Consider the following 14,211-nt stretch of genomic DNA (forward strand, 5'->3'; position numbering starts at 1 on the left):
TCTAAGAGAAAATCTACGATTCACCATTGAATAACTACTGATTCTACAATTCAACATCGAATAAATTCTGTTTACTTCTATACCATCGAATAAATGTTTCAGTTCCTTATATGCCATCGGATTTCGATACTACCCTCCGCTATACTGTTTATAAACAGTACCCGAGAATAAAAAAAGTCAAAAAAAATATGTCAATTTTTGTGCACGCTCTATAATTCATAATCAACCTATTTTAACTGTATTCACCTAAAAATACTGTGTAAAATTCAAACTAAAATTTCTCAAAATGAGCTACTTTTGTAATACTGTGCATTACAAAGAACTAATTTTTTCACCACGGGAGATAATTTTAGAAATTATTACATCACATTAGAGGAATATTAGTAAATTTTCTCAGATTTTTTGTAAATTTTTATGAGGCTTAAAAATTGCAAGAAGTTACAAAAGTAGCTCATTTTGAGAAAGTTTAGTTTGAATTTTACACAGTATTTTTAGGTGAATACAGTTAAAACGGGTTGATTATGAATTATGGAGCGTGCACAAAAATCGACATATTTTTTGTGACTTTTTTATTTACGGGCACTGTTCATACTGTTAATGAACAGTACAACAGAGGGTAGTATCGGAAGCCGATGGCATATAAGGAACTGAAATATTTATTCGGTGGTATAGAAGTAAACAGAATTTATTCAATGATGGATTATAGACTCAGTAGTTATTCGATGATAAATTGTAGATTTTCTCTTGATCTAAAGGTTCAGGAAGACAAACGCGCAGTAAAAATGAACACGGGTGCTGTTCTCCACAATCGCTCCAAGATCCTGTACTGGCTGGTCACGTAGCAGTGCGCCATAGCGAAAGCTGCTCTGGGCCTGGCCGTCTGGGCCTCTGGGGCAGCCAGGATGCCGGGGAGACGGCAGCCAGCGTGCTCTCCTTCACTTTGACTCCCCTGAACAAAAGCAGCGGTGGTAACTGACTAACTGGTAGCAGTACGGAGTAAATGTTTCCAACTAAGCAAGCGGTATGATCGAGATCGACGGCTGCAATTGTAATTGTTTACGTCTTGCGAGGAGTAGCTTACCTTTACTTCTCGAACAACGGCATCGGCGACGCAACGCGTCGACCGGACGATCCTTCGGCGCGGTTTCCACGGCCGCTCCGGTGCTGTCGCGAATCGATTCGCCCCAGATTTCACTCGTGTAGTCTTCTGCAGCCACGGCGAGTCAAGCGCCGCTGACTGGCACACGTAGGGAGAACATGGACTGCGCCGGGCTTGTTTAGTCTCAAGATTCGAGCTCCAGCTGTGCCGTTTTGGTAAACTCCGCCTGCCTGCTGGCTGCTAGTCCAGCATTGCTCACCGCTTGTCTCCCCGGCGATTTCGTCCATTAATCTGGTCCCAAACACGGTGAATTCGCAAGACGAGAAGCTTCGAGCATGCTTCACTCTCCAGGCATTTTCAATTTCGAACGCGGGCGTGCAGCCGTGCAGGTGATCCATCAGCTCGAACCGAATTGGCGGTACCCGGCGACAGAAGCCATGTAGCATATGCACGGCGGGCAAAAGCAACAGCACCGGCGTGGAACCAGATCACTTTAGCGTCGCCACTACTCGCTGCCTCCTCCTCCTCGCGCGGTCCATGGCAGATGGCGGGCTGAACGTGACAAGTAATGATCAGGGCAAGTGCTCTTGCAATTTGTTTCACTGATTAGCCTAACCACACGAAGATTACCGAGTTTGTGCGACAACATCTGATTGCAGTCGGACTCGAGATGATGTTTCGGCTGCAGGATCGCCGTGTGGTAGCTCATCACTTGTTGCCGTGCCGAGTTCATCAAGGACTACGCTGTAGCCTGCACGGGCCGCCTTGACTGACGGTTTCGCCGCGGCATCGCGGCCGTTTTGGCTGCCAAGGCAACACGGCAGTTCGCGGACTGATACATCATGTACAGCTGTGACAGCGAGCAGTTGAATCTTGATGCTTCGTTTTACTACTTCCTGGAAGGAGCGAGGCTAGCTAACGTTTGTTCGTATGCGCCGTGCCCATGACTTCGAGGTGGTGATATATAATATGATTCGGTGTTACTAACATGCATGTTTCAACTCCTCTTGATCAAATTTGGGGTTTTTTTTGGGAGTTTATTTTGGGACCAGGAACTTCTTTTTTTTCAGATGTGGGACCAGGAACTTCTTCTTTTTTAGATGTTAGGACTATAACTTTTTTTTTAAAAAAAATGTAGGACTATGAACTTGATTAATCGTGTATTGTATTTTCCCCCCGCATTGTGCACTTCTGCGGAGAACCCCGCGCCGCAGCATTTGGTTTTTTACTTTTTTGGCAAAAAAAATCATCAGCGCTCCGCTGCCTTGGATGTTCAGGACGCCACCGATGCCAGACGCCGGGATGTGGGCTCCAGCTTCTGACTCCAGGACCGTGGAAGGGCTAGTTAGATCCAGTTTCTAAGAGTATTCCATCCGTTTTTCAATACTTATCGTCTTTTTATCGGATACGTATATTAAAACGTACCAAAGATAGTACAAATTTTAAATATAAAATGATAAAAATACTTTTAGAAACTAGCTAAAATATTCTAGAAATTACCGTAAATAAGTGAATAAAAGATATTTTGTACGGATAAAATTGAAAACTGTCTTAAAAAAACGTGAAGTGATAAATATTTGAAAACAAATAAATTGGTCAAAAGTGACAAGTATTAAAAACAGAGAAAGTACTAATTTTCTGCCATTGTAAAGGTTGAAATCGGATGGTGCCATTATAAATTTTTCCATTCATATCATTATGTACACATCTGACATATTTAATCTCATTTTTAGGCTCTCGTATTTCTATATGGACTAAAATACCCCTATTGTGCCTCCTTCCTCCCTAGATACATTCCCAGCTCTCCCTCACTTCACATCTCCTCTGCCATAGAGCTGCCGCAGAAGGGATCACCGAAAACCCCTCGACCTCTTCTCACCGCCTGTTCCCCCTCCTCGGTCGGGATGACTATGCTCATCCACGACGTACGTGGCAACGGTGATTTACTGCACAACGCTCGAGCACCAACGGGTCACGGGGTCGCGGCGATGCACAACATGTGCTCGGTCGACTTGGAGAGGGATGGGTTCATCTCTATGCAGATGAAGCTCCTCGCGGCGGTGGTCAACCGCATTGGAAATCATCAAATAATGCCCTGTTTGCCATGGAATTAAGCCAAGATGAGTTTGGTGAGGCACGCAAAGGTGCTGCAATCCCTTCAGTGGCAACTCCATGTCGGAGGAGATGACAATATTGAATGTTTATTCGAATTCAATCAAGAATAAATGTGGTTGATTCTCCCCCAAAAGAATGTTGCATAGTAAAGTTCAATTCAGACAAGAAAGAATGCTCGTACTATTAAGTTATGATATCATAATTGAAATAAAGGTGGATAGATTATCCCTATGTAATATAATGTAAGTGTCTTTGAAACAGGGCACATTTCGTACCACACCCAATGAAAGGACCCAAATGAGTTCACTTGTGCTTTACAATAAAAGGCAAATGGATATCTGAACTAAGGACCAAGCAACAAAAAACACAACTCACCAATCTACATAGTTCGCTTGATCTTCACAACATAAGTCAGGTGGACCATGGAATTAAGGCGCAAGTGACAAAAGGCATCATTTGTTGTAATGCTCAAGTGAATAGTATATGTATAGTAGATCCATAGCTTCAGCAAATGAAAGAACATCCACAACTTCAGCAGGTGATAGAGCATCCACATATCTACATATTTAGCTATATTAATTCATGCTTGCATGTCATATCAAATGGAAGATCTTAAACAGTTTTTTTAGCTACATTTATTCATCTAATCCTACTAGGCCTGATGCTCTTTAATTTTGCAATGGTTAAGGACATCTTTGTTGGGGGCAACCCAACCCACACAGCAGGTAAAAGGTCAAGGAATGCAGTAGCAACATCTTGGGGAAATGGGATAGTGAAACTAATGAGGTTCTCAAAGTTGATCACAACAACCCTGGGCCAGCGAGTTCTTGCCCTGAAATCTTCGACATACAATGTGTTTGCAAGTCTGTCTACCAATGGATCAACTGCATGCATAACAAATGCTTGATTGGGCCCAAGGTAGAGTGCAAATGGTCCTATGTTGTGGGCCTGAACAAATGTGTAACTACCATCCTCCAATTTGTCCACATGAATGTATACTCCGAAAATATCTTTAGAGATAAATTTTCATATTTATGTGATATCTTACCGCATGCGGGCAATTTTCATATGTACAGGGATTTCTTTTTTAGACACGGACGTATGCTCTGAAAATATCAGAAAAACTAGAGGATCTGGATACATATAAGACAGTCCTATACAATAGTTTTATATTACTCATCCTCACACTCTAGATTTCTTTTGTTTTGAGATAAAGAATTTGGAGATTGGGGCATTTGGAATTGTAAGGTAAAATAAGATTTGGGAAAGAAGACAAATAGATTTGATTTTTGAAATCAAATCATTCAAAAAAAAAAAAAGATGAGAACATTGTTTGGAGGCTCTATCCATTAAACATTCAGTAGATAATTATCTAGCTAACATACCCTGACATTCTGGAAAACTGAAATAGAATTTTTTAAAAACCCTGCAACAATTTGTGAAACATGTCAACAGATTCCGAAACCTAGTTCAATAATTCTTGAAAACTCGGTAAGAATGTGTTTAGTGAGTGTTCAGTGAAACTTCACCAGTTAGAAATCACCCAATTTTTTCTTACGTACAAAAATATTTTTTTCTCTGTTTTGTATAGTTCACCAAGGTATTAATTTTCTTTAATTAAAATATGTTTTTGCCTCTTTGTTTGTAGGGTTCACCAGTTTATTTGTTTTTTTCTGGAATATATTTGTTTTGTGAGGTTTGAATTTTGTTTTTTATTTATAGTGTTCACCACGGTGACCCATCTCAAAGCTAGACGGCTCCCTCTTTCCGCCGTCCATTGGAATTTGTAAATCCATACGATTCGCCAAATTCTACTCGTGCAGCCATCTGCATGAATCAAATGCCGCTGACTGTCCGCTCAAAAAATTGTAAAAAAAAAGCCTTTCAACGGTACAAGCTACAGTGATGATCAGGCCAACTGCTCTTGCAAATCCGTGCCTCGAATATTGTAGGTTCATTAGGATATGTAGTTAACAAAGCGTACATGCGAAGGATCAGATGTGATTAGAAAAGGTAAGTTTAATCACGTGAGAAATATGGAGTTGTAGAACAACTGTAGCAAGCTACTTACGTGCGCTCCCAATTTGCAATAGGATATATAGGAGGAGTACGTGGCTAGCTCAAACTCGATACATGTCTGTATCCGTCGTGTCTGCATCGTCCATTTCACATCCATGTTACGTACGTACAAGCAGGGATTTTAAATTTGTTTTACAATTGTTTTCATTCATTTTAATATTTTAATTATTTTGGATCCCCTGTTATATAAGTTCCATATATCAGTAATTTTTTCAGAATTAGATATTTTTGTTCTAGACGAAATTTTAATGCCTGCGTACAAACATATCACGGAGCGTACAAGTCCCCCAGCACATGTATTCCTCCGTTCCCATCAGGTGTGATCCCACACGCACGCTCCCGTTTGCAAGCACAAGGTCGTGGCGCGCGTCCTCGTCTCACACCACCCTCTTCCACTACGGCACTGTCACTGGCCAGCGCATCAAGAGAGATCCCACAAGCTCACGCCGCCCTCGTCCTCCAGCGACGCCTCGCCGTCCGCCGCCGCTGCTGGGCCCAGCACCGGGGGGCTCATCATCAGCCCCTCCGCCATGCTCGCCATCAGCCGCGGCATCTCGAACACGTCGTCCTCGTCCACGACGCCGTCCAGGTCCACTCCCATGTCGTCGCGCCTCTCGTCCGCGCCGCCATTTCCATGTAGCCCGTGCCGATCGCAGCTTCTACGGCCAGCGTCCATCGCCGCCGCCACCGCGGCGGCTCGGACGTCGTCCGAGGACAACGACGCGGGTGCCGGGCGCGACAGCGCGGCGTCGGGGAAGTTGAGCGCCGCGCCGGACCCCCGCAGCGCCAATGCGGCCGCGTCGTACGCCGCGGCGGCCATCTCGGGCGTTGCGTACGTGCCGAGCCATATCCTGCTGGGCTTCCGCAGTTCGCGGATCTCCGACACCCACTTGCCCGCCCGCAGCCGCACCCCGCGGTACACCGGGTGCCGCGTCTCCGCCCGCGCCCGCCGCCCGCACGGCGACGCGCCCCTGATCCGCTCCTCCTGCCGTTGCTCCATCGCACGCACCCTCAGCATCAAATCATCAACACGCGCAGCACTCCCGATCAATAACACGCACACCACATTGCACCCAACGCAAGAAACGCAGCCATGGCAACACTAGAAGCTAGCACAGCACGTACGAAGCACACAAGATCACGTAACGGCAGCGACCAAGCTGACAAGGTTTGCAATAGAGGAAGCTAGTCCATCTCCTAGCAGAGTACGTCCAAATGGAGGATCGCATGAGGGTTTAAAAACTGATGGAGTTGGTGAAAACATTCGCGAACAGGACCGGACGTGACGGAACGCGTTTCCTGCTTGCTCGCTCGACGCTGGGCTAGAGATTAGCTGTGAAGCACAAGCACAGCTCTCGCGAAAAGCATCAGGGTCTTGGACGGCCCGGCCAACGGGGACTCGCCACACCGGGGTGCAGCCTGGGATGCCACAAAGCCGCTTTTGGCTAGTGCGCGACGAGGTTAGCGGTACGATCGCCGCCGGGTTGTCCAAGTGGCTGCGCCCTGAGCTTCGCCGCTGATTCGACCGGTGCACGACGATTGAAATCGCTGGCGTTTGAGTGTCTTGATTCTTGACTCGTTCAAGGACAGTATAATAAGGGTTTAATTTCACGTAAAGGTGAAAGGGAGAGATCGATGGGCAGATGTTCGATGATGCACGATTCTTTTTGTTTTCTTGTCACCAACCGTATCCAGTACTAGATTTCGGGCGGTGCATGGTCAGATATTTTTGTGCAAGACTGTTTAGCTCCATATTCAGAGGTTCGCGCTTTAGCTGAAAAGCACGTACGCGGTGCAGATTCGAGCTCTTTCAGACGCGGTAGCCTAATGGTCGATCATAAGCCTGAATAAGCTCTGAGATTTCACTGCACTACGTATAAATTCTGGCAATCTGTCTTTGATGAATGCATGCAGTAGAACAACTTGGTTTTGCAGGGAAGAGAGCGCGAGTTTCAGCTGCACATGTGTTAAGTGATTGACTGATTAGTTTCCGTGCTTAGGTCCATCCTCATCTAGGCCACCGTTGCCAAGTGGAAATGTGCATTGTTGTGTACTGGTTGGACGGGGAGAGTTTTGCAGATGAGTGCATGAGTCCCCCCCCCCCCCACCCCCACAGGCCCACATTGTGATGCTGCAATCCATCTTGGAGTAGAGCTCAATCCAAGCATTTCCGCTATGGGGGAATTAGGGGTAAGGGACCTCTTGATCTTATCCTCCAAATAGTGCTGTCAACATCAAAACGAAAGCCGTTTTTTATATCATTTTTCAATTTCGGCATGCTTCCTGAAGCTGACTTCCCAAGTCGGAAGAACGCTACCGAAGGAGCAGGATGTCTGATCTCCAGTCACTGTCGAACACAGCTAGGCTGTACGGGCTGTACCGATCACTAGAGAGCATGAATAGGTGTTTTTTTTTTTTTTTAAAGATAACTTTCTCTTATTTTATCATCTAACACATCTCAAAAATTAAGTGCAACATAAAACACAGAAACACATAGCTCAATCTAAAAGATCGTCTAGAACAGAACAGAAACTCAAAGAATTCAAAAACCAAACTAGAAGATCCTATCAAAGATGGATCTCATGGTTGAAATCAAACACTAGGTTTTATAGCAAACCAATCCAAAACTCATCCCACACAAAATTTGAAACATAAGAAGAAAGATTAAAAAATCAAAGAAAAGATCATCGGTTGAAGAAATTCTGTAAGTTGATGATCTAGAGGTAAGAGAGTTCAAGACCCATAAGTGTACACTCGTATGTGATTTTTATGCCTCTAGCAACAAGAAAAATGACTTCACAAGGTGCTAAAAATTCAACTCAAAAACTAAAACGAAAATCATAATGAAATACCGAAAACTTATAAACTTGCAAGAGAACCAGTAGAGAAAAACTAGAAGGAGGGGAATTCAAGCATATGCAAAAACATAAACTCGATTACTCAAAGAGATCAGCCATATTTTAGACGAATTATAAATATTTTTCACTTAAAACTCTCACCTAATACATAGGCTAAACACTCATCCTCCCTCTCCTGTAAAACTATAGCAATGGTCTCTTAAATAAGTGGCACAATAGGCTCAAGTGGCTGTTTCAACCTCTCTTATAGCCCTACACATCTATCTATAGGCCTAAAAAAATTGAACCTCAAGTTTCCTAACTTTTTCCTAAAATACCCTTCTCGTAGTACACTTCTACCTACCACTGAGGGTATTTTAGTCCATTTTATTCTCCACTCATCGGACGATCGTGGCGCCTTTACGACTTAGTTTCGCCTCGATCCAAGCTTTACGATTGTGACACGTACTCCTCTAGTCCTCCCACGGTTTTAAGGCCAAAACGTGAAACCCTAGCACACTTCTCAAAGCGTGACTAGCAGTCACTTGCTTCCACCTGAAGTAAGAGCTCCGATGATGACATATGTCCTCCATCTTACGATCTTTACCGCCAGCAAGTCTCTCCCACTTCCGATCCCTCGGGTCACCTTTTCACTTGCACAAGCATCCCCTTTACTTAACTTTGTCAACACGCCATCTTCATCATCTGTTTCATGCTTTGCTTGGCCTTCATGTGTACAACTAGGATCACCCTTGACTCCGCCCGGCCCTCCTTAATCGTCGGAGAGGGAGCCAGAGTGGATGGGGGTCGGAGGAGAGAGGTGCGACGACATGAGGGAGAAAGAGAGGGCGATGAGATCGAGCGAGGCTAGGCCTTGCGACGCGAAGGGACGGCGCGCATGGCTACATGCGGGATTGCAAGCACGGGATGACTCGGTGGCTCAGGACGGCATGGTGCTCGCAAGGAGTGGCCGCTAGACCCTCCCTCTCCGACATCAAGAACGACGTCTACGCTTCTGATGACTTCTGCATGTACTCGTTCAATGTGCGCGTGTGCTCGCGGGCCTCTGATGACTTCTGCAGTAGGAGGTGGCTTCAGCTGCAATAACGCCGATGACGCGCGCCACAACCATTGCCAAGCACCCTGCTTCCCTCCTATGCGCACACCTTACTGTGTCGTTGTGACCTACCGAGCACCTCTATAAATAGCCCCAAGGACCCTCGTACTCTCCTGCTTCTCCCCTGCCCAAAAATAGAGCCACTGCCGTCACTCCCCTTTTCTTCCCGAGTTATGGCAACATCCGCCACCACTCCTTGAAGCTACATTGCTCAATCCAAGCACATCACCGTGACTGCCACACTCCACTGGTTCCATTTTGTCGCTCCCTCAACTTCGATTCGCGCCTTCTCTCTCCTCTCTGATGGCCGAACACCCATGGTACCACCACTCGTAGTGGTCTCGAGCCCTAGAGCCTGATCAGAGCCGCTCATCTCCTTCCTCTCTCCCTCCTCTTTCTCTGCAAAATATCAGAGACCGAGTCATCGTGGTTTGCCCGGCTGAACCCGAGCATCGTCGATCATCCATCATCTTTTTCTACCTCCGGCCACCCCTACTCGACACCCTCTCACCCGCCCGCGAGCGTAGTGGTTGGCGGTTGTGGTTGGACAAGTTGTCGGGAGCAAGGACGTGTGGTTGGGAGGGTGGTCAGGAGCGTGTCCTATGTGGCATCGCTGGCATCGAGTCGACCATGAGCACGATGACCTCACACGCCACCCCCTCAACCCCATCCCTTGGCCCTGCATCCGCCTCATCCGGTCACACCCCTAGGCGCCCTGGCCGCACCCGCACGAGCTGGCCACAGCCCTACCCGCACGCCGCCCCCTCGATGCCACCACTGTTGCTGTTTTTTTTTTCAATTTAGTGACTAGAATGTTTACGTATATAATAACTCATGCCACATGCCATCTAACATATGGGCGGCCATTGCCACATTAGCGTCATGTAGGACGAAACCACTATCAAAATTAGATAATGAGGTAATTGCATCGGTTTGAATGTTAGAGGATGTGGAATGTCTGGTTTTGCAATTGATAAAGGCAAAATAAACTCAAGCAATAGTTGTGGGAGGCAATATGAATTTTTTCCTGGATTTTACACCAACAGGCCCAAGTCATGTTTTGTGTAGAGTCCTGGAATAGACTTTGGGCCTCTTATTGCAGTCTACCTTGGACAGCCCATGTAAGATAGTTGTGCAGTTTCAGCCCATTGACTTATAAGATATCAGAAATATGTTCCACTCACTCTGTGTTAGGAAAATAGACCTAACTATTATTGCCTCTACGTCAGGAGGTTAGTGTAGTCACCTTTAGATTAAAATAGAACTCTATTCCTGCTCGTGATTTTACTCAAAAGTTCAAATAAAAGAGTGCATTCTTTTCTTGTCCAGAGGAAAAGAAATACAGTAGGGCCCTAACCACTTTTTCAAAAGTGTTGTCTTCTTCCATTACCGAAGTGACAGAAAATATAGTCCATGTCTTATAAAGGACAACCCATGATCTAGAGGGAGAAGGAAAGTACCGGAGTGATACATATAAAATCCTCATGCATGAGGGAACACCAGACATAGAAAGGGGCACCGGACTTGCAATTTGCAAATGTTATCTTTGGCCAATCTGACAAAATACTGGTCCACCCGACTGACGCTACCGCAACACACTCCACACTCTATAGGACATGATAAGCTAAACAACGAACCTAATCTTGGAAAAGGAGCATATCTTACGTAATGGAATAAAATTCTCTAAGTAATTACACCGTGGCCGCTGACACGTGAGTTTGCCAACGTATCAACGACCATATTACAATATAGTTACATTCAGAAATGGATCCATGTTAGATATAGGTATACAGATATATATCCAAATATTTTTTAAAAAAATTTAATATATATATTAGTATTTATTAAGTACTATTACATAAAAAAACAAACTAGCTAAGCCCACTGACCTGTTGTGGCCCAGCTGCGTGCATGCAACACCTGACCACCCCACTAGCCCATAGTCTCATCTACGCCTAGCTCATGTCGGCTCCCAAGTCCCCACACGTGACGCCCACACGACCCACCTCTTGCTCTCCACTATCCATGACTCATCGACTACGCGAAACCTAGATATGGAGGGCGATGCTGGCGGCTGTGCGGGTGCTAGTGGTATAGGGACTGCGATCATCGGGCGCGGCGCTGGGCACAGCAGCGCGGTCGGGGTGGCAGCGGCTTGGGCAGTGGCACGCGACTGACGTCAGGCATGACGCTGGACATGCCGCGGCCACATGAGCGGCGCGAACTCCGATGGTAGGGGGGCCGTCAGGCATGTCGGCGGAGGTGACGGTGACAGTGGCAGTGGTGCAGCCACGAGTGGCACGGGAACCGATGGCCTACCAAGTCTAAAGATCGGGGAGGCCACCTTTTTAAATTCCCCTCTCGCTTTCTCCCCTCTCCCATTTCCTTGCCGCATTCGGTTAGCCACTCGGCTGGCTAATCCTTTCCCTACTTACTCGGTATTCTCGTTTGTCGCTTGGATCGAGCGAGCAATGGTGGCTCGCTGTGGAGGGCCTGCTCCCTCTCCGGCTCTGCTGCTTCTCCTCGGCTCTTTGTTTCTGCTGTAGGGAGCTCCGTCGCGCGCCGACGACACCGTCTCCCCCAGCCGACCGTTGTTCGGCGGGCAAAGCCTGGTGTCCAAGCGTGGAAAGTTCACCAAGTACCTGTGTTCCTAACTTCGTACTGTGGATTCTTGCCGTCTTTTGGTGTAAACTAGTATAAAGTTGTTGCATTTATTAAAATAAAATGTGTCACAATACGTACAAACAAAAGCTAATGCCCACACATGTTTTTCGTTTGCTACGTACAAATAAAATTCGATTATGGATAGTACTACTCTAAGATATGCGAGCAGCAAGTCCAAATCCTTCCTCGAGCATGTCTATGAATTTATTTTCTTTTTGAGCGGCAAAACTATACATTTTCTTAATAAATACACATGTACTAACATTGGAGTAAGAAATAAACAAAAAATGGGTATGTTAATTCAGATTATTTTTTAAGAGAGGACCTAGAAAGGCACGTTTCTTTCTGCATTGTGTTAGCAGCGGCGCTGACGTCGCTCGGGGCGGTGGCTGGCGCGGGTGTTATCAGCAGAGCGACAGTGACGCGATGAGTATGTACATCTAAATTGAAAATTTTAGACCCGCCACTGTTACGTCAAAGGAACCGTTTTTAGATAGGGATTGGGCAACCAATCAACGCACATTTATCTCGACTAGACAAAACAGCTCCACGCCATTCATGTTCTTGTCCATGCAGTAGAATAAACGAAAAGCGCACAAAAGTCCAGAGAGGCAAATCATTCTAGAAGGCCGCCACAGTCTAGTGGTCTAGTGGAAGTGTGGAACGCAAGAAAAGAGGAAATGTTCCTGCGTGCTCTGTTGCTCTGGAGTCTGGACAAGTTTGACAGGGGCAGGCCGGGCTGGTGCTGACCCTGGTCCAAAGCTCAGCCTGAGCCCAGCCCAAAAAACCACCCAGTGAGACCCGATGCTTATTGGACGGTCCTAGGCAGAGGACAGCAGGCCTCAAAACACCCTGGCCCTGGCCCAAGCCCCTCTGAGATAATTAATTTGTTTATTTTTACATGAAAAAATGATTGGTTGGCTCATCGCGAGCCCAGCTCAAAATCTCAAACCCGATGCCTGGTCATGGACCCAGACACAAATTTTAGACTCGAAGAAAATCAAACTTTTGCCAGCCCGGCTTAGTTTGAGCCCGAAGCCTAGCCAGAGCCCAGCCCAAAAAACCACCTAGGGAGGCCCGATGCTTATTTAACGGTCCTAGGCAGAGGGCATCAAGCCCGAAAACACCCTAGGCCTGGTCAAAGCCCCTTCAAGATAATTAATTTGTTTATTTTTACATGAAAAAATGATTGGTTAGCTTGTCCCGAGCCTAGCCCAGCCCAAAATCTCAAGCCCGGCCTAGACACAAAATTTAGACCCGAAGAAAATCGAACTTTTGCCAGCCCGAGCCCAGCCTGGCCTGCATTTTGCTCAGGTGAGGAAGTCTCAGAGAGGAAGAAGAACAGGAACCCTCCCTCCTACTGAACATCTTGTATCCTGAGCCAAATCCTTACATGTGGGCCAGCCTGTCCCCACGTGCTGGACACGTCACACGTGTGTTACATGCCGGCATTGCTTGGGGCTAGGAAAAAGTTGGATGCCGATGTGCAACTGTTGCAAGCAACCACGCACTAGTAAAAAGTGGCATGCTCCGTGTCTCGAGGGTCACAGGGGCTGGATGACGAGCATCTCGGTGATCACGACCAAACGTTCCCGCTTCTGTTCTCTGACAGGACATTCTCGCAGGGCCGTGTGGTGCCGTGCTTAAATTTCCACTTGTTAGCGACGCCCGCCACTTCTGACTTTCCTCGAACGGTTTGCAGACACCGTTATCTCGGGGGAGGGCCAAGCAAATGATATAGTAATGGCACTGACTTCAGTTGACCACCTATGCTTTGGCTTATCCAGTGTGTAAGCATTTGGCTTGTGCTTTATGTCTTTCATGGTACACCAAATTATTCTATGAAACAGTTTCTCTGATATATTATGGTAGTGTTTGGTTCGTTCCCTACAAACACAAATGTAAATGATATTATCTGTGTCTCAAAATAGATAGTATTTTAAGTTGAGCATAAGTATTAAGGTGAGAGGTTAGATGATCATCTTACCCTTTTTTAATATCATTCATTACGTGAAAAATGAGATTTGCATTAGAAAGGAAGTTATTTAATGGAGGAGTTAACATTGAAAATTTTAAACTAAAATTACATCAAAATCGTAGAACGTTATGTATTTTAAACCTAATAGAAAAGGTTAAAACTCCATCTATCTTGAGAGGGAGAAAATTTTTCGAGAACGCGCCTTGGCGCGTTGTTTCATTAAGAGGAAAGCAGAAGTATAGATTACACTGAAGGAAACAAAGGGCGGCCGGCGCTAGCGTCGTCCGACACACGGTAACAAACTAAAACCGACAACACGGCC

At 46.0% G+C, this 14,211-nt stretch overlaps 1 protein-coding gene across 1 annotated transcript; it reads right to left on the bottom strand.

Moving 5' to 3' along the window:
* Window positions 1-5,312: 5,312 nt before the first annotated feature.
* LOC133907636 (ethylene-responsive transcription factor ERF024-like) lies at window positions 5,313-6,525 on the bottom strand. Its single transcript, XM_062349703.1, has one exon. It carries the CDS (start codon window positions 6,309-6,311, stop codon window positions 5,715-5,717), a length of 597 nt encoding a protein of 198 aa, XP_062205687.1. The 5' UTR covers window positions 6,312-6,525; the 3' UTR covers window positions 5,313-5,714.
* Between the last annotated feature and the right edge of the window lie 7,686 nt (window positions 6,526-14,211).

The sequence above is a fragment of the Phragmites australis genome, chromosome 24 (assembly GCF_958298935.1).
Source record: "Phragmites australis chromosome 24, lpPhrAust1.1, whole genome shotgun sequence".
Classification (NCBI taxonomy): Eukaryota; Viridiplantae; Streptophyta; class Magnoliopsida; order Poales; family Poaceae; genus Phragmites; species Phragmites australis.

Excerpts from the sequence above, each read along its gene's own strand:
- LOC133907636 (XM_062349703.1), bottom strand. The coding sequence starts at position 6,311 with ATGCTGAGGGTGCGTGCGATGGAGCAACGGCAGGAGGAGCGGATCAGG.